General features: G+C 42.2%; 1 protein-coding gene across 5 annotated transcripts in view; it reads left to right on the top strand.

The window, feature by feature from the left end:
- Nucleotides 1-26,129, top strand: part of LOC139749860 (nephrin-like) — a 343,103-nt gene that overhangs the window by 288,380 nt on the left and 28,594 nt on the right. For all 5 annotated transcript variants that reach the window (XM_071664200.1, XM_071664199.1, XM_071664197.1 and 2 more), the window contains 8 exons: nucleotides 3,164-3,284; nucleotides 3,422-3,532; nucleotides 9,170-9,430; nucleotides 12,794-12,948; nucleotides 14,604-14,748; nucleotides 19,050-19,180; nucleotides 21,158-21,317; nucleotides 23,254-23,351. In XM_071664200.1, coding sequence (XP_071520301.1) covers nucleotides 3,164-3,284; nucleotides 3,422-3,532; nucleotides 9,170-9,430; nucleotides 12,794-12,948; nucleotides 14,604-14,748; nucleotides 19,050-19,180; nucleotides 21,158-21,317; nucleotides 23,254-23,351 — 1,182 coding nt within the window. The remainder of the gene's footprint in view (nucleotides 1-3,163; nucleotides 3,285-3,421; nucleotides 3,533-9,169; nucleotides 9,431-12,793; nucleotides 12,949-14,603; nucleotides 14,749-19,049; nucleotides 19,181-21,157; nucleotides 21,318-23,253; nucleotides 23,352-26,129) is intronic.

Consider the following 26,129-nt stretch of genomic DNA (forward strand, 5'->3'; position numbering starts at 1 on the left):
TCAAGCGCTCATCCACAGCACATATGGTGAAACTTCTTCAAATCTAATGAGACTTATATAAGTCAAGTCCATTTTGTATTCTGTCAATATATTCTTGGATAATCATATGATTTACAAAATCTGCATCCCACACCATGCCACTGGCGTTAGGGGTGTAAAACCCTCCACTGTGAAATTACTTTAGGGCTTATTACGCAGTTCCTTACTTATCCTCAATTCAAACTCCACGATTCTTCCCTTTGAATCCCTTTGCCAGATTTTCTGCTCTTTAAATGAAAAATTACTCCTGATGAATTTCTGGATTTCTTCCAGCCTTGTCCTGACAAGATCCCTATCAGAGTTCCTTTGCTCCTTCTTCCGTATCCTGGTGTCATCATTTCTTGCTCTCTCTTCATTTGCAAATGCTGGCTTGGTGGAGTACCATCTATGCATTCATCACTCCACAGCTCGATGCTCCTTTGCTTTTTGACATCTTTTACCGAATCATTCTCTCATTCTTACCGTTTTAAGGTCCCTATGTCTCTACTCTTTCTTATAGATTTCACAAAACTTCTCACCACAGACCTGTATTTCCTGATTGCTGAACTTTATTTCTCAGTATAAGCTACCACAGAAACTGGTGAGGTTTGTGGAGTTTCCACGATTATATCTTCTCTGTGTTCATTGTCTCACCTCTGGTTTTTTTTAATGTCCTTATGCACCACATAGTCAAACTTGAGCATCATATGATTTCTTCTTCAAACTGGTGCATCATACATGATATCTTCAATATCCGTGTTTGTATTTGTGCTCAGTGACATGTTGGTATATTCAAAATTCCTGTATACACTTTAAGAGTTTGTGTCTCACGGCTCCCTATAACCATGAGAGTCCAACCAGTCTCTCTCTTTGTAACTGATATCTCCTACTGTCAGTATTTTGTCATCTCTAAGAATTTGATATTTCACTGCCTCATCTACCATGACTGATTGTCCCTTTATTGTTATCATTGTATATATTTGTAATGAATCGGTACACTTTTTTAGATAACTTTGTATACTACATGCACTTCACCCCTGCAGTTACTCTTCCCAGTACGTAGTGTTAGAATGGGCTATCTTCCACTGTTTCTTGAAACTTAAGGTGATCAGTTATCAAGAATGCCAACCCTCCCCTCCTTTTGCCTCTTCTTTCCTTTCTTACTGTCCTGTGCCTCTCTGGCCACAACAGGCGAGATCGTATCTTAAGTAAGCTTTGTTGCCAAGACTCTAACAATATCAGATCCAGTTACCTTTATACGATATTTGAATTCCATGCTCTTCAACACCACCTAGTAATCCATCAACATTTGATTATTTTCAGTAACAGACATCTTTTGAAACAGCTGTATGCTGTACACTTTTCACAATCTTATAATTAAGTTTATTCCATTCTTCCATTACTCTTATGGTATAAAAAAAATAATTCTTCACATCTTTTGATACAGGTTTCTTAATTACATACTCATCCTGTCACTGCAACTTTCGAGGAACTGTTCACTATTGACAACATGAATCTGGTATAAAAACTGGTTTAAAAACTTTAAGGTTGTGGTCATGTTACCCTTTACTCTCATTTTCCATGGTGGGCAAATTTACGGGGAAGGGTTATAGGCTCTAGGCCTCCAACCTCTCCAACCTTTCCCTGTAAGTCAACCCTCTCAATTCTGATGCCATTTTTGTTGCTTTACTCAGGAACTTTATTTTCTTTGTGCTTCTCTTCGTTACCTTCCTCTGGATCTTCTTTTTTTTTTTAGTTCCTTTTGCTCTTTAAATGCGATGACCGTCCATCTGTCTGTCTGTCTGTTCGTGCGTGCTTAATTGGTTTTTCTTGTCCAAGATCATATGTCAGGACTCATAAGTCTTCTCACTAGTATATTTTCACTTGGTCGTAACACACACACACACACACACACACACACACACACACACACACCTCATCAAATCACCACTTCCTCACATTAGCTCAAACCTACACTCTCTTCATATGAGTTCCTCACTACACAGTGCCTTACGCTTGACCAAACTCAACCCCATCAAGCTGCTACCTCAGACTTGTACACACAAACATTTACCCCACTTTACTAACACATTGTCTCAGGCTTTTCGTTCAGACGCCAAATTTCAGGTATCGCTTAACTACCACAAAGCTCACACTTTCCTGACTCCATACTAATCGACTTTACCAACTCTTCCTTTTCATACTTGTCACATGCACGGTATATCATCATTATACTGCCTAATACTTGTTCCACATCATAGTATCATTAGTGGCCTGTTGTATCATACTAGCTCCAACTCACAAGAGACAGTTCCATCGTAATATTGTATTACATTCATTCAGACTCACATCTTCCTTACTTGGAAGTCCTCAGTCTTCACACCCTGATCCCCATTATCCTGTCTGAAAATAGTCTAAGCCCTCGATATTTTCTTTTAACAAATTACCGTGCGTAGACCCGTTCAGAAAAACGCCACTCATCACATGCACGTACTCACATTATCCTAGATTCATCAGCTCACATGCCCCCACACTCATCTAGGACCTTCAGACACACTGCTGTCTTCACGAACATACGGTTTAACTCACTGTGTCTTTGCCCTCTCATCCCACTGGAACCTTTCGTCCGTGTTCGGTTACCCACTCTTCAAATGAGTTATGCTTCTCGTCACATAATATTACAAATGGGTAAATTAACTCTTCCATCAGCAGCGTTAAGATATGCAAACCGGTCATATTCCCCTATCATTATTCTTATTCCCTGCTCATCTGTTCATGTAATCATTCTCCGTATTCAATTATTCTTCAGAATGTATCACTAACATATTTTGAAATCCTGTATCTTTGTTTTCCATTCATATATATTTTGTGTCTAACCCATTTCTCGTATATTCATTTCATTCTCTGAAATTTTCATCCCTCATTTCTCCCTCACAAGTTATCTCTTGACTTATAATTCTGCATTTTCTCATCATCTGATCTCACATATCACATCCTACATCTTCCAAGTCTTGACTCAGTTACATGCGTGTCTTGTGAGGCGGAGCTATTAAACCTTTGTTCAAGTTCCTTTAGAGGAAGATTAATCTGGAATTATGGGAAAGACATTAAGCCAATACATATGTTTAATAACTTCTGTGTACAGTCTCGCTTAGGGTTCCTGGAAGTAGAGGAAGTGACTCTGGCAGACGCTGGCAACTACACCTGTCGTGTTGACTTCATGACATCACAGACGTTAATGTCGTTGCTGCAGCTCACAGTGCACGGTACGATAACGTCCGCTACCAAAATTCGACGAGTTTGTGCATGAGCAATTGATAAGTGAATTACATTTATGTACTCTTTTAATGATCAAGATTTGTTATATATGTAGACTATCATTCGTTGTTCTTTCCACCAACAGAGGAGATCCGGGGACTGGAGATTTTCGATGCCTATGACAAAATGATTGGGAAAGTGGTTGGCCCGTACGAGCAGTCTTCCAGGGTGGTGCTCTCCTGTCGGGCGTATGGTGGTAAGTAGTCTAACAACCTGTTCCCATACATGTCAGGCTATAGAGTAATTATCATTAACACCTTTTTTTCTCTCTTCTAGAAAGATTTTCATATGATATTTCTTGTGATGAACATTATAAATACTGGACTTTAATCATGTCAGATTAAGTTGGGTTACAACATTTGAGGACCACATAGAAAGTAGGCTTAAGTTACTCACCGTAGCACCACGTGTGGGGGCAGGGGCAATACATCAGCTGGCGCGGTCTTCATGCACTCAACGTCTTTATGTTTGTGTTAATGATCCACCGAACTTGGAGCAAGGTACACACTGTGCAGACTTCTATATGACTTTATCATTCTTTTTAATCAGAGGGGGAAAATTCCTTTAAGGTGGATTGTAAATCGGATGAAGCAACCAGATTATTGACCACTAAACTAAAGATATCCTAGACAGCTGATGAAATACAAGCCATTTATTCACCTTCTGTCGTTTATGGACAATACAATCTTGTTATGGATGAGTCAATACACCCTGAGCACCTACCGTAGACGATGAGTATATTCACAGTCTCTGTACATGAACACAAATACATTTCCCATACTTACTTAAGATACAACAAATGTTGGAAATGGCATTCACGTGCCTGTAGACACGCATCAACACAACTTATTTTGTTTGCGATAACACGAGACACTCGAAGATATGTTCCTAATGAAATCTGCAATGGCTCCCTCCAGTTCAGGGAGAAAGTGTGAGGATCGTTATTGTAAAGTGCGCCTTTCATTGGTCCTCACGCATGATAATCAGGCTTGCACGGTCTGGCGACCAAGGTGGCCGGAATGTCCTTTGACATTACCCTGTCAACCCGTACACATTGTGCAGTAGCCTTCATGAAGACAGCCCGTGTGTGCAGTACCACCGTCGTGCTGAAAGAAGCCACAAGCAAGTTCGTCTTATTTAGATGGTCAACGAAAAAGGCAAAGAAAAAATGCATGATAACGTTCCGAGTTGATTATGTCACTGAAGAATACGAGGCCGATTATCCGATTTCGTGATATGGCGCACCACACACCAACCTTCTGGACATGTAATTGCTTCTCTTTGATCTCATGCGGATTACTCGGCGACCAAACACGGCTGTTCTGGGTGTTGACGTAACAGGATAAATGAAAGCAAGCCCTCACTGGTAAAAAAAAAAAAAAGAAAACAAGAAATGTTGCATCCAGAATATCGTCAACACTGATAGCAGCAAAGTCTCCAAGCCATTGGCAGAATGCAACACACTTGACGTTGTCCGTTTCTCTCAGTTGATGCGTTGATGTCATGTGGAGGTACAGATGCAACTGCTTCTTCAGCGCTCTACGCGTGCTGCTATACGAGACGTCCGTCCGCTGTGGCAATTTACGAACGGCCTTGATCGGGCTTCGTATCATGCGATCTGAAATATCCAATAAGTTCTCCTCTGTTACTACTGCCGGCCGGCTGGATCTCGGCTCGTCCGTATCTGATCCAGTTTCACGCAACAGAACAGGTAACCGCCGCACTGCGTTGCGTTATGGTGTCCCTGGTGCACTTCGTCTGGACGTTGGTTTGAATTACGTCAGACCTTTTCTACCAAAAGACACTCATGCCTCAGGCAACAAAACCATCTTTACATTAACACCTGCTAGTATCCAGACACACTGGCGTTAAAGAAACACTGCGAGTGACATTGTGTGAGGCAAGAGGAGGAGGAGGAGGAGGAGGAGAGGGAAGAAGGGGGAAGATGGGAGGGAAGGTTGGTCACCGTATGTGTCAAAAGTCCTGTAGGCCATTTGTACTAACAATAGTACTAAGAATGAGGCGATTCCATTGTTTGAATTGATTGTACACAGTGACTTTTGGCTCACCCTGTATATATATATATATATATATATATATATATATATATATATATATATATATATATATATATATATATTAGGTAAAAGATCATTCAAATATCCAGTTTACTAAGCCTGGCAACACATCTCAATATCTGGCCTTCTCACCCTCACTGTTCCTCACTCCTCCTCACTCTGCCACAATAAAATGTTATGTTTAAGAGATATGTCATCCAGGAGCCCCTCTGTAATCTCCTCTCTCCCCTAACTTGTACAAAGAGGCCTGCCTGGGGAAGCTACTGCACAGTTTATTCAAATCTTGGCCTGAAGCACAAGGCTCTCATGTCTGATGTTGTTGCTCCTGTATATGTATGCATGTATGAATATATGTATATATGAATGTGTGTATGTATGTATGCATGCGTATATGTTAATACTATTTGTGTGTTGTAGGTAGAATGTTTTGCACTCGTGTTGCCCCGCTTCTTAACCTTGTATACATGTACCATGTCTTAATTCTTGTGTGTCCACACACGCGCGCACACACTCCAGCCTACGCCAGGCATGTAAGTATGTATGTATTCGTGGATAGATGGATGCATATGTATGAATGTGTGTATGTGTGTATGGTTGTATATGTACACGTCCAAGTACATGTGTTTATGTACCTAACTGCATTTGTATATTTTTCCTTTACGAGATCCCCCATCTCTTGAACATTCTCTATCATACAACTTGAATTTCTGTACTCTGTATCAACCGTGCCTTCAGTCATTTCATTCCCGTCATCTACCACTCTTATATTACAAAAGTACTTCCTTACATCTTTTTTGAACAAGTTTCTTGTTTGATATCATGCTATACCAGTGGTTCTTCTATCCCTACATCTCTTGAAGAAGTGTTTACCGTCTACGTCAACGATTTAAAGAGTTTAAAGGTTCTGACTGAGTCATTCCTTACTTTCCTGTCTTCCAACATGGATGAATTCAAATTATCTAGCAGTTTCCTATAAATCAGATCTCTTTATTCTCGTACCATCATTGTTGCTCTCCTCTAGACTTTCTCTATTAGCTTTACACGCTTTTTAGGTGCGGTCAGAGACATTTCCTAGTCTTGTCTTTATGCATTATGTGAACAGCTGGCTGAATGATTAATTCCTCCAATGAATTTGAATGCTGTTTAGATATTTGCTAGTTAGGGGATGGGACTCCGGCAACAAGTTTGGGACAACGTCTGTCTCACACACAGATACCTGCCGCTTATTACTGCTAATCGATAATCATATCGAGTCTAACATTCACTTTGGCCATCCTCGTACAATACGGTTGCTCTGGTTGAATTTAACAGCCTTGTATCTGACTAATTTTGGTCTGTCAAGGTCCACTTGAAAACCTATGCAATTCTACTCGCTTTTCCTTTCCATCAAGTTGCAGCATCTGCAGACACATTCAGGAAGGAATTTCAGGCAAGTTATTTACTTAGATCAAGAAGAGTAATGGTCCCAGAATAAAGCCCTGTGGCACTCAGCCGGTGACCTCAACTCATTTTAAGAAGACTCCTCTGACATGCGTCCCCTGTTCCCTCCCACTGAGATAATATTCTGTCCATCAAAGGAGTTGTCTTCTAATTCCTGCCTGGTAAACCAGTGTCGGGTGCCTTCTGGCAGTGTGTGTGTGTGTGTGTGTGTGTGTGTGTGTGTTTTACGCTAATGGGGCCCCATCTCTCGAACAGTCTCTATCAAACAGCGTCTTAAGATTCTGTATGGTGTCTCCATTAACCACATCTTCAAGCCACTTCGTTCAGTTCATCCAACACTTTTACATTCTAATAATACTTCCTTACGATATTCTTAAGTTTCTTTCTTAACTTCATGTTGTGCACTCTCTCTCTCTCTCTCTCTCTCTCTCTCTCTCTCTCTCTCTCTCTCTCTCTCTCTCTCTCTCTCTCTCTCTCATCTCTCGATGAGCTGTTCACTGTTTACATCATAAATCTCTTTTACAAAATTAAAGATCTATTGGTTCAGAAGTTAGCATTACTGACCATGAATCATCACGGACTCACAGGGGTCGACCCGCATAGGTTCGAATCTTGGACACTTCAGCCAGCCCACATGAGTTGTTGTCCTATGAATACGTATGTGGCTTAGCCTGATGCATTTGTGTGCATACACAAATAGGTATAAAGGCATAATACATACTGTATATACAAGGCTGAGAGACGAGGCAACACAAGTGTGAAACTCTCTCCCCATAGCAATCTAATAGTAAACACACACACACACACACACACACACATACACCAATAGATATTAGGCATTTTCCGGAAGACTTGAGTTGTATGAAAATACCAGATCTTGTGACTGAAACACATGGACAATTATATCAGAGTGGACACTGAATTATGAAAATGCTGTAAAGAAATATTAGGAGCGTCATATCCCTCCTACGTCAATGAAGATACGTTCGAAAACACCACACTAGATTTTGAATCCGTGACCTTGCGACCTTTATCACTTGTTGGAAAAGTGAATTTCGCTCGGCGTCAGCCAAAATGAACCCTAATTTTCGCGCATAAACAATCCTTTTTTTTTCAACATTTTTCTTTTCTCACTTATCTATATCCCTTTATGCATTTCTCGATAATCTCTCTCTCTCTCTCTCTCTCTCTCTCTCTCTCTCTCTCTCTCTCTCTCTCTCTCTCTCTCTCTCTCTCTCTAGCACCACGGACTGAGGCAGGAGTACAACACAACACTTACCAGATCAAGGCAAACGAGGCTGGAGGCCGAACGCAATTGCTATAAAAGTCTTCATGATGTGCGTCGGCAAGTTTGACTGTGCTGTGCTGTGCTGTGCTCCGTGCACCAGCAGCGGCAGTTGTTGACGAGATGGCCCTCGAGATCCCATGATGTTGTGATCGTAATGATGACTCTAAGGATAAACGTTTCATTACCCTTTGTGTACAGTGCTGAAGATAATTACTCTGGATTGTCTATGATTATTCTAAGCATCAAATTTAACGTTTTTAGTTTCAGTGAGTCTAAACATCATTATTTCCTTTAGTTGTGATAAACAGATATAGATAATCACAGTTAACTACTTTAACTAACGCACGATCATTCTCGAGCATCCATAATGGATGAGACATCATATTCATTTTTAGAGAATTCTGGAAAATGATATTTCGTTATTCTCCTTGTCCCAGTAAGCTTGCTGTTCCCTGATATTGCAGTGTGAGTGGGAAAACGTTGTCTTCATAACGTAGTCTTCCTGAAGAGAGACGATCTCGATGAAAGACAAAATATTTTAAAGACTTTATTTTCCTGTGTGACAGCACGATAGTTGTCTATAGTTATCTATAGTTATCTATAGTTATCTGTAGTTATCTATAATTATCTATAGTTATCTATAGTTATCTATAGTTATCTTTGTAAATTTCGTTAATAGGATGAACTGTGGTCCCTCCTCACCTTAAGATTCTGGCGAAAGTTTAGATGCTACAGAAAATGTTTTATACACTATCTTTGATACTAAAAGAATAATCCATTATGTTACTGGTGGAAAGGCTGACACGATTAAGCATATTTACTCGAAATGACCCTTAATAACCACGTAACAGGATTGAGTACTAAAGGCGGAACCCCAGACCAAGAAATTCCATAACAGGTTCACGTGATCTCCTTTGGTCATAAGAAACATTAATAATAGAGTCATTAGTTCAGGTAGAGTGATACGAACCATATCATTCATTGTCGCCATGAACATGTACTAAACGCAACCATCTATGTCTGTCAGGCTATCCCCCGCCAGTGGTCAAATGGGTGTCGGAGGAGGGCGAAGTGCTGGAGAGGATGTGGTCGCGGCATGAGGGAGGCACCGCCCCTCACACCAGCAGTGAGGGATATGGCCACCAGCAGCAGCCGGTGTCGGTGGTGAGTGCCACGCTCCACCTGCCACCGCTCATCAGGGAGGACAACGGCCGCCAACTCAAGTGCGTCGCCTCCAACACCAACCTCACCCAAGACCGCTCCCGCGTCGTCACCATCAACATGTATCGTGAGTGTCGGATAGATCCTGGGGATCCCAGAGCCTTATTCATCATATGTCTACAGTTTATTCATATACTCAACTTATCTTTAACTTTAGATACGACATTCTTTGCCCCATCTGTTGCACATCAGGTACGGTATGTCATTTTTTATTCTGCGTTTGATGATACCTTAGAATATAGATGTATTCAGATCTATGTAGTCATGTATAGCAATACCAGCACAAACAGACGACCCTCAGCACACCATCTCCTACCTATTGATTGTACTTCACTTACCTACAGTGTCCACAAAGTTGATACATTCACTAAATAACTGAACCAGATGATCATTATCTTCACAACTGACTATCTCCAAACGCTCATTATCTCCCCACTGGTTACCGTCTCACACCGATTACCCTCACCTTTTGACGTCCTTCACATATTGACAGCCTCATACAGTAAGTACAAGCACGTTTTGACTTCTCCCGTAACAACATCTACACACTTATCGCCACCCAATGGTAACCTCAACTTAATAATGAGTACAATGGTGATTACAGCTAAACATTTTACGCCCTAAAGAAATCACTGTAATCACCCAGTAAATATTTCCTTTACCAGTAACTTCTTTCGCCACTGATTACCTTCATACATCATATACCTCGCGGCAGAAACTGCCTCCACCCGGCATCTAACCCTAACCCACGTGTAGGTTCAGCTGTGACTAGGAGCACATAATGACTGCCATGACCACAGTTGTAGTCTCAACACAGTCACAGCTTCCACACACACTGTCTGCCTCTACACACTAGCAAACTTCACACCGTCAGTAACCCCCATGCAATCACCACGTCTATACAATATTCACATCTACTCGATAACTACATCCATACAGTTAGAACTGCTTTGCAGTGATGAGACCAGACATCGACCACTTGAAACAGGTAAGAATCTGAACAAATTGACAACCTCTACCATCGATACCATCAGCATATCCGTACATTACCTACATTCACACTCGGACTATCTCCACACACTCGGTCCTTCTTACTGATTACTACAACCAGGTGTAGTAATACCCTTCCAGTGGTCATCACCACTTAGGCAACCACCTCCATCAAGCAACCTTCTTTGCTACAGTGCCGAACATCCACAAGATGATTATAATGATCACTTCCATCACTGTGATCGGCTGTGAATAGTGACGACCTCCATCCAATCAAGAAGATCCAACAATGCTTGTCACCATCAGCTGATTACCTCCACCTGCAGATTCCACAATGAACCACTACACCTACTGACCCCCCCCCCCCCCCCCCTCCATAAAATTCACGGCACAACCAACGACCTTTTTACCTCGTATTGCCTTGAAGAAACGAAGCGCTTCATACAGCTATCACTATCAAGAAAGGCAGAGAGCTCCCATTCACTTCATATGTAACATAAATCGTGTGTAGGATGCACTTGTGTCCTTTTAGCACTAAAATAGCCTAAAACAACTATATATTTTTTTATGTCACGTGATCAAATAAACAATTAAGCACCTTTGAATAATTAAGCAACACGGCCATTCATTTATTTGAAATATATAAAATCGCTGTAATTGTTCATATTATGTTCATATTATGGCTGAATTTGATTTATGTATATCTATTATCATTACTATGATTACCATGATCTTTTTCTGAGAGGAGCTATAGCGTTATTTGATTTATTTTTCATGTTTGATTCTGTTTCCCGCGTTGGAGAGGTAGCGGTAGGAACGAACGAAGAAAGGCCGCATCCGCTCACATCCATTTTCTAACTGTCATGTGTAATACACCAATTCCACAGCTCCCTGTCCACAACCAAGACCCACAGACCTTTCCATGGTTTATCACAGACGCTTCACATTCCCTGGTTCAATCAATTGACAGCACGTTGACCCCAGTATACCAAATCGTTCCAGTTCACTCTATCCCGTGCACGCCATTCACATTCCTGCATGTTCAGGCCCGATCACTCAAAATCTTTTTCACTACATCCTTCCGTTTTCAATTTGGTCTCCCCATTCTCATTGTTTCCTCAACTTCTGACATGTATGTCCTCTTTGTCAACCTTGTCAACCTCTCCTCACTCATTCTCTACATATGTCCAAACCATTTGAGCACACCCTATTCAGCACACCCTCTCCATACCATACTATAGCCTATGCTTCGAATCCATATAACATTGTTGATACTACTATTCCTTCAAACATACCTATCCCCCCCCCCTAGATAACGTTCTCTCTTTCCACACATTCTTCACCACTTGACTCACTTCCACTTCTATGGTTCTCTTCGCTGCCAGGTCTACTTCCAATTTTTCTCCATTCAAACTCACACCCTATCTAACCTATCCCTCAACCTGAGTCTCTACAAAGTGAACACCTACAAAGCACTTCCATATGAAGCCTAAAACCATGTAATTACTTCATATGCTCATTGACTATAGCCACATAATGGACACCATGTGGGCTATCGTCACGCAAGTACCACCCTCACCCAGTGACCAATTCAGCCTGCTATACATTATGATCATCTCCATACAGTGACTACATCTGATAACACCCACACAGTCGCCGCTTCCACAGAGTCAGAGCCACATAGTGACCACCTCCACGCTCTGAGAACTTCCACATGGTGACCCTTCCTTCCCATCAGACGTCTACAAGGTGATGGTTTCCATACAGTCGCCATATCCACACAACGACCACATCAACACCTTCATCAGCCGTCTTATATAGTGATCTATATACAATCGTTACCTAAACACAACTAATACTCCCTCAGAAGAACCAACCAGACTTATTCATCTCCTTGACACAGCGTCCAACACACAGGAATAACCTCCAGACTCCCATCACCTTCTCATAACGACCACTTCTACTTAGTGACCACCAAATACACTGCATGAAACATCATAAAGTCACCACCTTCACGCAGTGGTGCTACGTTCAAAGAGTGAGTAACCCCACAGTATATAACTGCTAAATCCAGACAGCGATCACTACAACACAGTCATATAGAGTGGTTACATCCATCTAGTGACCATTTCCAGACTTATGATCGCCTGTACACAGCTTACTCTGACCTGACACTGAATACCCCCCACACGGTGACTACATCACCATAAGGAGCACCTCAATACAGAAACATTTTACTTGTTATTATCATACAAAATGAACACATAACTGTGTCCACCTTCAGTCCACGGCAGAGAAGCAGTTACTTTCAAAGTGCCACATTTAGAACACCTCTACACAATGACCACTTTAAGAATGGTACATCTCATCTGAAAACGTCTAATTGTACTCCACTCATACCCAGCACCTCTAGTGAGCTACTAACGTCTACTCCACACAGTGCCGCCTTTGGAGGTGAAGATGGAGGGCTTGGAGAAACCCCTGAGAGCGGGAGTGGAGGCCCCTCTGATGTGTCGGGCCACAGGGTCCAGACCTCCAGCAACTCTTACCTGGCAAATTAATGGGTCGACAGGTCTTACGTCTCACCCGGCGCAGGTGGGTGATGCTCTTTTCTGGGCTGTAGCGAACACCTGTTGTGATCGTAATTCAGGCAGTGGTAACACCTCAAGCAGTGATGTTACGGTGCTTATTGTGATGGTGGCGGTGACTTAGGTTGATAGCAGTGAGTCTTGTGATGGTGGCGGTGACTTAGGTTGATAGCAGTGACTACTGTGATGGTGGCGGTGACTTAGGTTGATAGCAGTGACTACTGTGATGGTGGCGGTGACTTAGGTTGATAGCAGTGACTACTGTGATGGTGGCGTTGACTTAGGTTGATAGCAGTGACTACTGTGATGGTGGCGGTGACTTAGGTTGATAGCAGTGAGTCTTGTGATGGTGGCGGTGACTTAGGTTGATAGCAGTGACTACTGTGATGGTGGCGTTGACTTAGGTTGATAGCAGTGACTACTGTGATGGTGGCGGTGACTAATGTGACGGTGTGATTGATGACGACCGTTAAGGCGATGTTAAGTAGTTGGAATGATGGCTCAAGGAGGTTACCTCAATAGCTGGAGCAGTGACGGGGTGTGGTTGAGGTGGAGATGGTGTACATAGCAGTGAAGATCCATGTGGTTGTGTTAGTGCCTCTAGGGTGAGTGGTGGTGACCGGTAAGCCATTTCTTACTGTAGGTGGCGTAGCTACAGTTGTGGGTGGGGAAGGTGGCACTTGTAGCTACGACGCTGATTAAGCTGTTTCTCTTGGTGTTGACTGTTAAGATGAGAATCTGAACAACTGGTGATAAGTGCTGTGTATTGGGTAGAATCTCTTATGTTTCCTGTCATGTCCATGACTGTGGCTACGTGTGGTAAACACTGTGTTGGTTGAGCTGGTCACCAATGTGATGATCATAGTGATCTTTTGTGTGTTATCAGATTAAAGTGTCAGTGATGACTTATTGCTCCTGTGGTGACCTGCTCCTGTGGTGACTCCCGCAATTGTAATGGTGATCGTTCAAGTCGTCGTGTGTAATGGTGGTTTTTGATGATGCGAGTAACGATAAGTTGTTACTATAACTTTTTTTTTGCGTGTGGTTATGATATCCAGCAGTTGTAGTAGTTACGTTGCAGTAGTGACAGCTGTGGTTCTTTAATTCATTCTGGATTGTAATGGATGGATTAAGGTGGGTGTGTGTGTGTGTGTGTGTGTGTGTGTGTGTAACTGAGTGGAGGGGAGACGTGGGCAATAACGTACCATCTTTGATGGTTGTAAATGTTACTGTTGTGCCGCAGATCATCTTTGTGGTTGTGAAAGCGAATATGGCGCTTCCTCTTTTATTTTTTTCAAGTGAGTAGATAGTGTTGTGAATTGCAGTGGTATCTTGTTGTGGTGTTAGTGACTGCTGAGACTCCAGTGGTATACGTGGGTATGAATCAGTGGGATTCGTGTGGTAATCTGCAGTGGTTGTGATACTGAATTTGGGTCATGCTGTCTGTCCTAAACCTAATGGTAACTTTCGTCTTGTTATGAAAACTACAGATTATGAAAAATATTATGAGAGATGATGGGTGTAATGATATATTAATTACTTATATAAGTTGAAAACCCGAAGAACACGTCTAATGATTCTCTCTCTCTCTCTCTCTCTCTCTCTCTCTCTCTCTCTCTCTCTCTCTCTCTCTCTGCGCCTGCGCCTGCGCCTCCCTCGTAGTCATCGCTTGACCAGAACACGACCATCAGACGTGGTCGTCTCCTGCCCACGCCAGACGACAACGGACAAAGCGTCACCTGCACAGCCACCAACCCGGAAGTGCCTGATTACATATTGGCCACAACCCATACCCTCAGAGTCCACTGTAAGTACCACCTGATATATATATATATATATATATTTATATATATATATATATATATATATATATATATATATATATATATTTAGAATTACTTTACCTGCTTGAAGCACCTATTGTCTTATACCTTTCAAATCCACAACAAAATATTGTTTCGACCAGTCGACGTGGTCTCCTGGGGCAGGAAGTATCCATCTGTCTATCTATCTATCTATCTATATCTATGTATATATATATATATATATATATATATATATATATATATATATATATATATATATATTGTCGCTGTCTCCCGCGTTAGCGGGGTAGCGTAAGGAAACGGACGAAAGAATGGCCCAACCCACCCTCATACACATGTATGTACATCCACATCTACACACGCACATATACATACCTATACATTTTCAACGTATACATATATATACATACACAGACATATACATATATACACATGTACATAATTCATACTTGCTCCCTTTATTCATTCCCGTCGCCACCACACCACACATGTAAATGACAACCCACTGCCCCCACACGCGTGCGAGGTAGCGCTTGGAAAGGACAACAAAGGCCACATTTGTTCACACTCAGTCTCTAGCTGTCATGTATGTACATCTATCTATCTATCTATCCGGTGAGCGAAACCTGTTGATTGGAATGAGCTTCAGATCTGGTTACTATGCGAAAGTTTACAAGAACATCACTGGGACGACTGTCAACTATTCATTGCGGGACCAAATGTTTCATCAGGCAGCATTTACACAGGCGTCAGGGGTTGCTATCTCGGAGCTTCAGTTACAGTGTTGTTCTTTTGCTTCATAACCACCATGCCATTGAGCGTGTGCAATTATGTTTTAGTTTGGAAACTATGATTGTTTTTATATGACCAGTATAGCTGAAAACATTTTCTACTTGATAGTCAAAATGTGACCATATTCATATAATTCCTTTGCATAATTTGAAGTTATTTCTTTATTTACGAATGCGCATATGCGTAAGTATGCATGCATATGTATACATCTTTTCTTAAGTGGATATATGCACGTCCGGAAGAAAAGAAAGTTCTGTCTCGCTCCTAGCCACAATGTGATTCCGAAACATTTGAGGTTCGAACAACGAAGCAGCAGAAGGAAGCGCCTGTCTGATCCAACAGACGACGGTCACTCTGTGGTGTTCAGGTCAGGGAGGGAGGAGAAGTAGTGCCATGAACGGAAGGTTGAGGAGGAAGATATACAGAATTCCTGACGAAATCTGATAATGCTCTGGTTGTGAATGGCGATGGTTTTACGATAATAAGGATAATGAACGTATCACTATTGATAATCTCAGATGCACGATGAGGAACATGGGCCATCCTCAATGGGTCTAAGGGGATGTAGAGTGTCAGATTATCCACCTGTGGTGGTCGTTACCGGCTGTCCAATGTATTATTACCTCGGACGGCCGGAGTCATAGCCTCGCAAAACGCTTGCAAGAAATGCATTTCAGCTCGGGGAGGTCATTCAATAGGTCCCTAGCGACTAAGAAAACAGTCCTCCAGACTACAAACTTTGGTGGGAAATTCCTAACAAGTAGCTTAGTAAGTAGTACAGATTATGCCACGTTATTATGTCTCGTCTCTTCCTCTCTCTGTGCCAGAACAGCGGATATTCCAAACATTCAAACGGTTGATCATATGTAATGGTTGTTGATAACGAGTCATGAAAGTTATGTACTAGTCTATTGTGTGGGTCTGTTAGCTTCCTGCCGTATAACGTGTTGAGGTTGTTGCCATCGTGTGTTTACTTGATCCACATTGCCATGGTTTACAGACGCATAAAAGTATACCAACATCTGAATAAAGTATATTTTGAACGTTGCAAAACAAGTGGAGGAGGCTAAGATGAGGTTTGTATTTGTGTTTGTTTGTTCAAAAGGCAAGACAGACAACACATGAGAAAAGCTGAAGCTGCGTAGGTGTGATCTCACGAACGTATCAGGGTGATAAGAGAGAGAGAGAGAGAGAGAGAGAGAGAGAGAGAGAGAGAGAGAGAGAGAGAGAGGTCCATGAGAAAGTGAGAGAGGTCAGAGTTAATGAGACTTACCTGAGGAGGTTCCCAAACGCTTCGAAACGTGTGACATGTACAGTAAGGAGACATCTCTCACATGTGGGTATATGCGACGCTGCATTCATATATGCATATTAGGTTTCAAGTTATTCTGAATTTCCAAACAGCCCTGTAAATGATCCCATTATGCTGTCAATCAATGTAGGATTTCTAGTCCGTTTAGACATGGTAGCGAGGCACGAAAACGCAGACATCGTTGCTAACTGGGTATGAATCAGGGTGATGATGTGGGATAGTAAATAGACGTCCAGAGAAATTACCCGTATGACAGGTGTCTCCTCCGTCAGGATCGCCTGTATATGGATTCGAATAGCTTGGGCAGGAGATGGGTTCTCTTAAAGCCAGGCCGCTTACTGGGAGACCACGAGTTACCTCATGTGAAGACGTCCATCGTACATTGGACACAACACAGGAGCAACCAAAGTTGCCTGCAGTTCAGCTCTCTCGAGATCTGCAGATTCCTTGCCACTCTCGAACCTGAGGACAGCGCACCCATGAACGCGACGTCCATTGTTACGTGACGGCAAAGAAAGAACAACTGTCTCAAGCACAATAGGATTCTAGACTTGGTTTTGCTCTCCAATATCTTGCAGCAGACGCGAGTTTCTGGACGACCGTTCTATTTACGGTTGAGGAGTGTTTGCCATCAGTTGTAGTAGGGGCAAGAATGTGCTGGAGACCAGTCAACACTCGCTGTGATGTTGAACACGAGAAAGACAGGAATGATAAGATGAGCGCAAATATCTGAGGCTGGATGTGGGCGTCTGGGCTTAAGGAGCTGGTGAAAATAGTTGGCAGGTTCATAGACCTAGATAACATTAGTGTTTTAGAGGAGGTCTTACTGACAACAGCACAAACCATGGCATTGCCTCATCCTCACCCTATTATACCTGCGCAAGAGCCCCATCCACACCCGGAAGTCCTCAACTGGCTTTCGAATAGTTGTGATTTGAACCCGATCGAGAATGTATGGGTCATCATGTGTCGCGAGTGGGGTGTGGGTATTGAGGTTAATTACAACGTTACTTAACGAGATGTCCAGAAGGTTAATGGGTAGTCAGAGAGGCGGCGTCCTAACATTTGCCTTAATTCAGTGGGATCCTTACCCACGAGAACAAAGAAGGTGGTTGACGTTTAGGTAGGCTGGACGTTATTCTGATAGTCAGGTCCCATAACTATTTCATTCCCATAGAATTAAGATTACTGGTTCATGATAGTAAACCCTGAGTGGTAATAAAGACATCGATGTATATTATATAAAGATTAAAGAGATTTGTACTCAACTGTGTAATGTTTCATAAAAATTAGTGTACAAATAACACCCACTTCAAATCTAAAGGGTAAATGCATCCTTATGTAATCCAATATCGGTATTAATTTCATATTGTTTATATGTTAATGTAATTACAGTGATTGAATAAAAGCACATCGCCATACATGCAAATACTGTGATTCCGTTTTCCAACGCTGCTCACCCTGCATCAATGTGTGTACACGTGAAAACACATTACCAGCAGCAACATAAACAGTCGACTCCTGACAACTTTATATGTTGTGATCTGATTCACTGTAACGAGAGCATTAGGTTCAGTAATGTTCATGTATAGTTTAAGGGGTAAACCTTAAACATTACTAAAGGACAGGTTTAGTTACGAGGCCTGGCCGAATATTTGGAACCGTACTGTCTCGCAAATTAATACACTACCATCAATATCTCTATAATCCTATCCTGAAACCCTAACAAAATGCTCGTAATCATCATATTAACGACGCGACTACTGTTGCTGCTGCAGCCTGTGTACTTAACCGTTCATATCACATTATCGTTATTGAAAATCTTTAGCCTTAGTGTTGTAAACCATGGCCATCTCAATCTCAACGTTTTCAGTGTATGGTAAGTTGGCTACGTCATTCTCCAACCCCTAGCGACCTTCCTCTCGATTCACCCCTACTCTTTGCCTCCCCGTCCCGTACCCCCCCCCCCCCCCCCCCCCCTCACAAATACCCTGGTGCGACGACATCTGTCGGTACAGACAGGCACTTCCCTCTGCTGCTTCGTTGATCGAACCGATGATTCGGAGTCACATTGTGGCAGGGAGTGAGGGTGGACACTCGTCCGCCAGTGTACTCGTGCGCATATACGTGTGTGTGTGTGTGCTTGATGTCTTTATGTACACTATCTTTCCCCAACAGTCGCCCCAGAAGTGCGGGTGCAGCTGGCCCCTGCCCTCGACCCTCGTAACATCAAGGAAGGTGATGACGTCTACTTCGAGTGTCAAATCAAAGCTAACCCACGAGAGTCCCGTGTCGTGTGGCTGCACCAGGTGAGTTCTGCCTGCGTGGCTCGTTTTGTGGCTACTCCAGGTGAATCATAACATCGGTCGGGCTGTAACTACACAATATGAGTTGTAGTTAAACTAAATCATCGTAACCGCTATGTAATATATATGCTCTGTAGGTATGTGAGCTACGGGTATGTCAAGAATGTTATGGCCACTCAGGGTAAATTGTGTTGTGGTAAGAGAGTAATGGCTATCCTAGCGAAATTGTAGCCATACCTTGTGAATTATGCCACAAGTGGTATTGTTTGGGTTGTACTGGGTACAGTGCTGCATTACTTTATATATGGACTAGACCAGAAAAGCTCTGGCTTTGCCATATGTCTCTTGGCTTAACCATACGAACACTGGTTACTCGAGGTGAGTAGCAGTACACCAAACCGTGGCTGTACAACTTCAATTGTGCTTGCATCAGATGATCTACAGGTACACCAGTGGTGCTGTAGATATACCATCTGTATTCTGACGACTTCAGAGTGAGGTGGGGTTACAGTAGGTGACCTTCACTGATGCCAAGTCGAGTTGGACTATACCAGCTGAATTTTGGTTACACAAAATAATTATTGTTTAAACAGTGTGAGCTCTGGTCATGATGACGCCAGATGAACATTGATTTTACCAATTATGTTGCAATTGCTCCCCGTGCCTTTTGATGATCCCCAAGCCAGTTGTTTGGCTCGATATGTTGGGTTGTGACTACACCAGGTGGTCGTAGTTGCACCAAATGGGTTTTAACGGCACGATATATGTTCGTTGCACCAGGTGTTATGTAGTATAGCTACATCAGATGTGTTTTTCCTACATTGAATGAGTTGTAATTTCCCTCGCCAGGTAATATGACGTTGTATCAGAAGTGTTGAGACTAACCAGATAGATGGTGACCATGCCAAGATATGTTCTTAACATACAAGGTGTGTTTTGGCGATATCTATTGAGTTGCGATAGGCCTTGTAATTATACCTATAACAGGCGAACTGTGGCTATGAAAAAAATTTTATGCCATCCAAACTGGCTACACCACTTGAAATGTAATCACGGCACACGGGTTGTGGCTTTACCAGCAGAACGTGTGGCTAGACTAGATGAATTTTGTTTACGCCAGGTGTCGGTGGATGCGCCAAGTGAATCATTGCCACACAAATTAGGATTTGGTTAAACTACTACTTGAGTTGTGTCTCCACCATAGATCAGTAAGTGGGTTCTACTTATACCAGATGACTTGTAAGTGCGCTAGTTGAACACTAGGTGCATCGGGGTGTTATGTCAACGCTGATTTTGTTTTGGAGGCCTCGTATGCACTGTGGTTACATCAAGTGCTGTAGCTGAACCAGGTGAATTGTGGTTACGCAGATATAGTTGCAGTCACCAAGATAAGACTACACTAGGTAGGATTTGGTTCTGTAAGGTGTACTGTGGCAGGACCAGATTAGCTGTACATATATCAGACTGTCTATATACCAGGCAACATATAACCATCCTATATGAGCTGTGTCTGAACTGGAGCGGTGTAGCCAAACCAGGTAAGTCATGGTTACCCCAGATACGTTTGGTTTCCTCCAGGTGTTGTGGTTACACCATTAATTCTATGGTCTTGCTTTAGTAAGCGAATTATGACTAAATGAGGAGAACTTTGACTTTACCAAATGTGGTGGTGATACACAAAACGAATTGTGGCAAACACACTGTAGTAGCATACTGTATTATAACACCCAGTGTGGCATGATGATACCAAGGTGTGTTGTGGTTACACTATAGGTGGGTTGTCCCCGTACCAAGCCGGCAGTGGCTTCCCTTAAATGTGATAGATTAGATCTATGCTGTTTACTGTGGTGAATTTTCATAATTGAGAAACAAATTTCAGCTGTTGCCTTTCGTGCTTGGCCGTGTTTGTTGGCCTTGACGAAATCGTCTGCCGTGTTGTGTGTATGTGACTGACGCGCGACCTTCTTTTGGGTGTTGCAGGGCCACCGGCTACACACGAACAAAGATAAGGGCGTGCTGGCTCAGGGCAGGAACCTAGTGCTACAGAAGGTGAATCGCCACGCTCGGGGCGACTACCAGTGCACCGTCACCAACACCATCGACACCGTTACCAGCGTCCCCACGCCACTCGACGTCATGTGTGAGTACACCATCCTCTTGGTACACCCTGGTTGATTTGCTATGGTCTCGGTGGTACTGGCAGTGCTAAGGGAAAGCAAGTTGAGTAAAAGGTTCAGGTAGTGGTTAGTAGGGTCGAGTAGTTTTACTGGTAGTTGGGAGAAGTATTGGATGGTAGTTGAGGATCAGATGCGGTGAAGATGTTAAGAAGTAGTTGGAACAAATGATGCTTATTAAGAATGAGTTTATATTGCCAGTTGTGGTAAACGATAGAAGTGTTGATTGCTCAGAGTAGTTTACTGGAGGTGGAGAGGAATATTGGAGAATATTCTTGGGTGGTGGTGGGAATTACTGACCGTAAATAACAGGTTAACCGTTTTGCCAGTGGTGGAGAGGGAACACTGAGTGTCCTGGTGGACAGTACAAGTACTGATGGTGGACACTAGAGGCTTCAGGATGACGAAACTAAATATGCGCCAATCAAAGATTTGAGTCGATTAGATTACGGTAAACCAGTGGAACAGGTTTGAGATTTGACACTTGAATCTGCGATGTTGAATCAAAGAAAGGCAAAATCAGAACTGCTGTGATAATGAATGTTGCAGCAAAGTTACACCGACAGAAATTTATCACCAAACTATGATTTAGAAAGAGTTGTGAACACATGGAAAAATCCAGCAAAATGGCTGTATCCTAAACTCTTTTTGGAAGTTTTTGGGACCATTTTCTTTTTTGTGCAAAATGATCACCATTAGATGGGTAAGACTAGTGGCCAACCACACACACGTGACCTGTTCATGATTCTCAACACTGTTTACTTTATTCGGCTTCGACATGCTATGCATTCTCTCTCACTGCGACCATTATACTGGACTATCAATTCCTCTCATCGCTGTACATTTGTCATTAAACTGCTATTTTCTTTGATATTATCAAATCTTTACACCCAATGATTACATTTGGATGCTTTGTCTATTCTGTTACCTCCTGGAGTTGTCCTCATGCCCAATATTTACATTTTCTTTACATTCAGGTTATGTATATTATCAGGTGTTGCATAATTTCCTTTTATCTACCCTCCATTTTTTTTTTTTTTCTTTTCTTTTTTTTGATATTCAGCTTCTACAATCATGCTTTCTATTTACATAATGTTGTTCAGCTGGATCCCCACCACACTCTTCATCCACAACTGCTTTTGCATGACAGCTAATTTTTCAAGTTCAACACCATAATGTTTTTTTTATTTTTCGTTGTCTTCGTAGTTACAGTTCGCCACGATTTATCCCTTCAACTCTTCATATCTATAGGAAGAGACCTATTCATCACTTCACTGAAAGACACTCCAAGTGATGTGATGCGTAGGTAACTCTAGAATTAATCGTTCTTTGTTTCGATTACTAATGGAGAACTTAACATCAGATAACACAGTCTTAGTTGACTCTTTTATATATGTCAAGATGAACACCGGGTCTTAAAATGGAACCTCATATAACAAAGTATTCACTTAGAGAGTTGTAACCCCTTTCTGTGTACAGTCAGATTTAGTGCAACATGTGTTCAGATATTACCTGTACTCTTCACTTTTCTTTTTATTGATCAGTTACTGTCGATCGAACATCGTTTCCAGTGAGGTAAGTCGTTACGTACACATCTCTCGTTGACTATGTGTAGGCGTCGAAAACACCCCCCCGTAATGCCATCACTATACACAGAAATAGCATACGTCATAACGTCATGCTGGCTATGTTCCGAAGCTCCGGACGATCAAAGTCTCGCTTACAGTAGTCACACTCGGTGTGTTACGTTGGAGAGTTAGGAGCTCAATAACCCCATCGTCACACAGTCATAAGCAGTACATCTCCCTTATCTTGTAAGTTTTGGGCCGAGTGAGCTCACGAGGTCCGTACCATCACCATCATACAACACATGGAGTAACAGTGCTTCTCTTTCCCGTGCAGTTGTACCGGAGTGTCGCGAGCCTCGGAATGTGACAGTCTCCGTCACGGGTACGGAGGAGGTGACGCTCAACTGTGTGGTGGAGTCCAACCCTGAGGAGGTGAGTACTGGTGTTGCTTTTGGGAGGAACTTTTTTTTTTCCCCCCATTTCGTTTTTGTGGGCTTATATCCAGTAATAAAGCTGTTTTTTTTTTTTGTGATTTTCTTCCAATGCGTCCATCTTTATTTGCCTTTGTATTTGTTGATGTGCGTCCATAAGTGCGAGTGTGTAATTGTATTTGTTCTTGCTTGTCTATATTTGCTTGTGTGTGCAGTTAGGGAGGGGAATCCTACACACGTCGGGCCTCATATATCCATAAATTCCTGTTTTTATCCAGCAACTCTTAGTACTTCTATATACGGAGCGTATTCACATTTTCACCACTTAGCTGCTTCCATTCACCCAGGAGCCTAACATTATGAGTGTACTTCTCTATACCTGTCTGACAAGGTTCTTGCATGATATCTCGTTCTAACCGCTGGTTGCCATCTCCATGCATCTTGCAAAGGACGCTTCACCGTCGACATTATCAAGCTAATCTTTAAACCTGTTGGGCAAAGCTTATCTCATCTAACTAGTCGTATGTTCTCTTGTATCTGGTACCCTCTGTGTCGCCCTCCTGTTGACCTTCACTATTTAAAAGTCTTTACGTTTCTGAATGACAAACTTGAATGGACAAATATCTAACTTAGGTCTAATATGATTTGTAATATATTTTTTCAATTTCCATATTGACATGAACACAAACCTGCTGGTATTCACTAGGCCGCTTACTTTCTTCACATTTCTCCAAACAGGGTGTTCAGGGACCTCCCCAAGTCCCTCACTCGTACAGATTCTTGTTACGTGTTTCTTGCCATATCGTAGCCATATTGGGGACGTTTCATTTTATTTCCACATGCAGACAGAAGTCGACATCAAGGTCGGGCATTATATTTCTATTTTTTGTGTTGGCTAAGACGGCACGGGCAATTTGAATGCTTCAATCGAGGGCATCTCACTAACGCTATATATATATATATATATATATATATATATATATAAGGAGGGAGTAACACTAGTGAAGCAGGAGTTGTGGGAGTGTGTGAAAGTGTGTAATATGGTAAATCCTAGATGGGATGTGGGTAAAAATATATGTAGATGGCGAGATTTGGGTGATTATTAGTGCGTATGTACTTGACTATGAGAAGAATGATCATGAGGCAAGTGTTCTGGAAGCAGCTGAGTGGGTGTGTCAGCAGTTTCGATGTAAGAGACCGAGAGTTGGGCACGGGTGATTTGAACGCGGTGAGTAATGTGCCAGCTGGTAATAATTGGAGAGGGGGCGTGAGGTATTGAGGATAATGAATGGAAATGGTGAACTACTTGTGGAGTTGTTCTGATGAAGAATTGGTGATTGGGAATACCTGGTTTGAACAGAGGGCTATACACAAATATACGTATGTGGGTAGGGGAGATGGTCAGCGAGCATTATTGGATTACGAACTAGAGGTAGCTGTGTAAACTAGTGGCTTTCGGATGTAAATATGCTGAGACGGGCAGCTGGTAGGGTGTCTGAAGTAGGGGAAGTTGAGGCTTTAGAGACATATGAGCTTGGAAAAGAGATATGTATAAAGAAATACCGGGAGAGACTGGATGTTGGATGACAAAAGATGGGAACAATTGAAGTGAAGGGAAAGGGTGAGGAATGGAAATGTTTAGGGAAGCAGTACTGGCATGTACGAGAGATGCATGCGAAAGGTGGGAGGTGTGTAGATTAGAAAGGGTTGTGAGTGATGGTATGAAAAAGTAATGTTGCTAGTGGAAGGCAGAATAGAGGCGTTTGGGCTGTATTTACAAGGACGGAGAACGAATGACTCAGGATGCATTAAAGAAAACGGTAGGAGGTCAAGAGGAAGGTGCAGGGGTTTAAAAGAGGGCAAATGAGTTAGGATGAATGAGTATGAGTGAACATTTAGCAGAATAAGATGTTTTGAATGGAGGTTGATAATGAGCGAAAAACGAAGAGAACAAATAGAAAAATCGGTAAAGAGCAAAAAGGGGAAGTTGTATAAGATAGTGATTGAGAAGATGAAGTGAACATTTTTGAAAATGAATGTGTTCGATGGTAGAGTGGCAGATGTAAGGTGTTTGGGTCGGTTTAGTAAGAGAAGTGAGAGAGTCGTGAAGATTGTTTCGGTGAAGAGAGAAGGTGGTGGTGAAAGCCTTAACGTTATATGAAATGTGGCAAGGTGACTGGAGTGGATGATATTGCAATTGAATTTATCAAGAAATGAGTGATTGTGTTGTTAATTGGTTGATACGAATTTTCATGTTGAGGTGAATGACGATTGTCGGAATGTATATATAATGCCTTTGTATAAAGGCAAGGTAGATGGTGAATGCTCTAGCTACAAAGGTATAAGATTGTTGACTGTGCCTGGTAAGTTGTATGGGAAGGTACTGATGACAGGGGAAGGCATGTATAGAGCATTAGATTGTGAAAGAGCAGTGTGGTTTCACAGGTGGTAGAGGATATGTCGATCAGGTACTTGCTTTGAAGAATGTGTTTGAGAAATAGCTAGAAAAACAGATGGATTTGTACGCGAGAGGTATGGATCTGGAGAAAGCATACGATAGAGTTGATAGAGGTGCCTTGTAGAAGGACTTGATAAAGAATATACAGTGTGAGAAGAAAGTAAGAAATTTCTATCAAGCATGTAAGGCATGTGTACGATTAGAAAGAGAGTGAATAGTTACAAGTAGAGTTTGGTCTGTGGCAGTGGCGTGTAATGTCACTATGATTGTTTGATTAGAAGCATTGAAAAGTTTTTATCGAGGAGGTAAGGCATGTGTACG

This window comes from Panulirus ornatus, chromosome 8 (assembly GCF_036320965.1).
Source record: "Panulirus ornatus isolate Po-2019 chromosome 8, ASM3632096v1, whole genome shotgun sequence".
Classification (NCBI taxonomy): domain Eukaryota; kingdom Metazoa; phylum Arthropoda; class Malacostraca; order Decapoda; family Palinuridae; genus Panulirus; species Panulirus ornatus.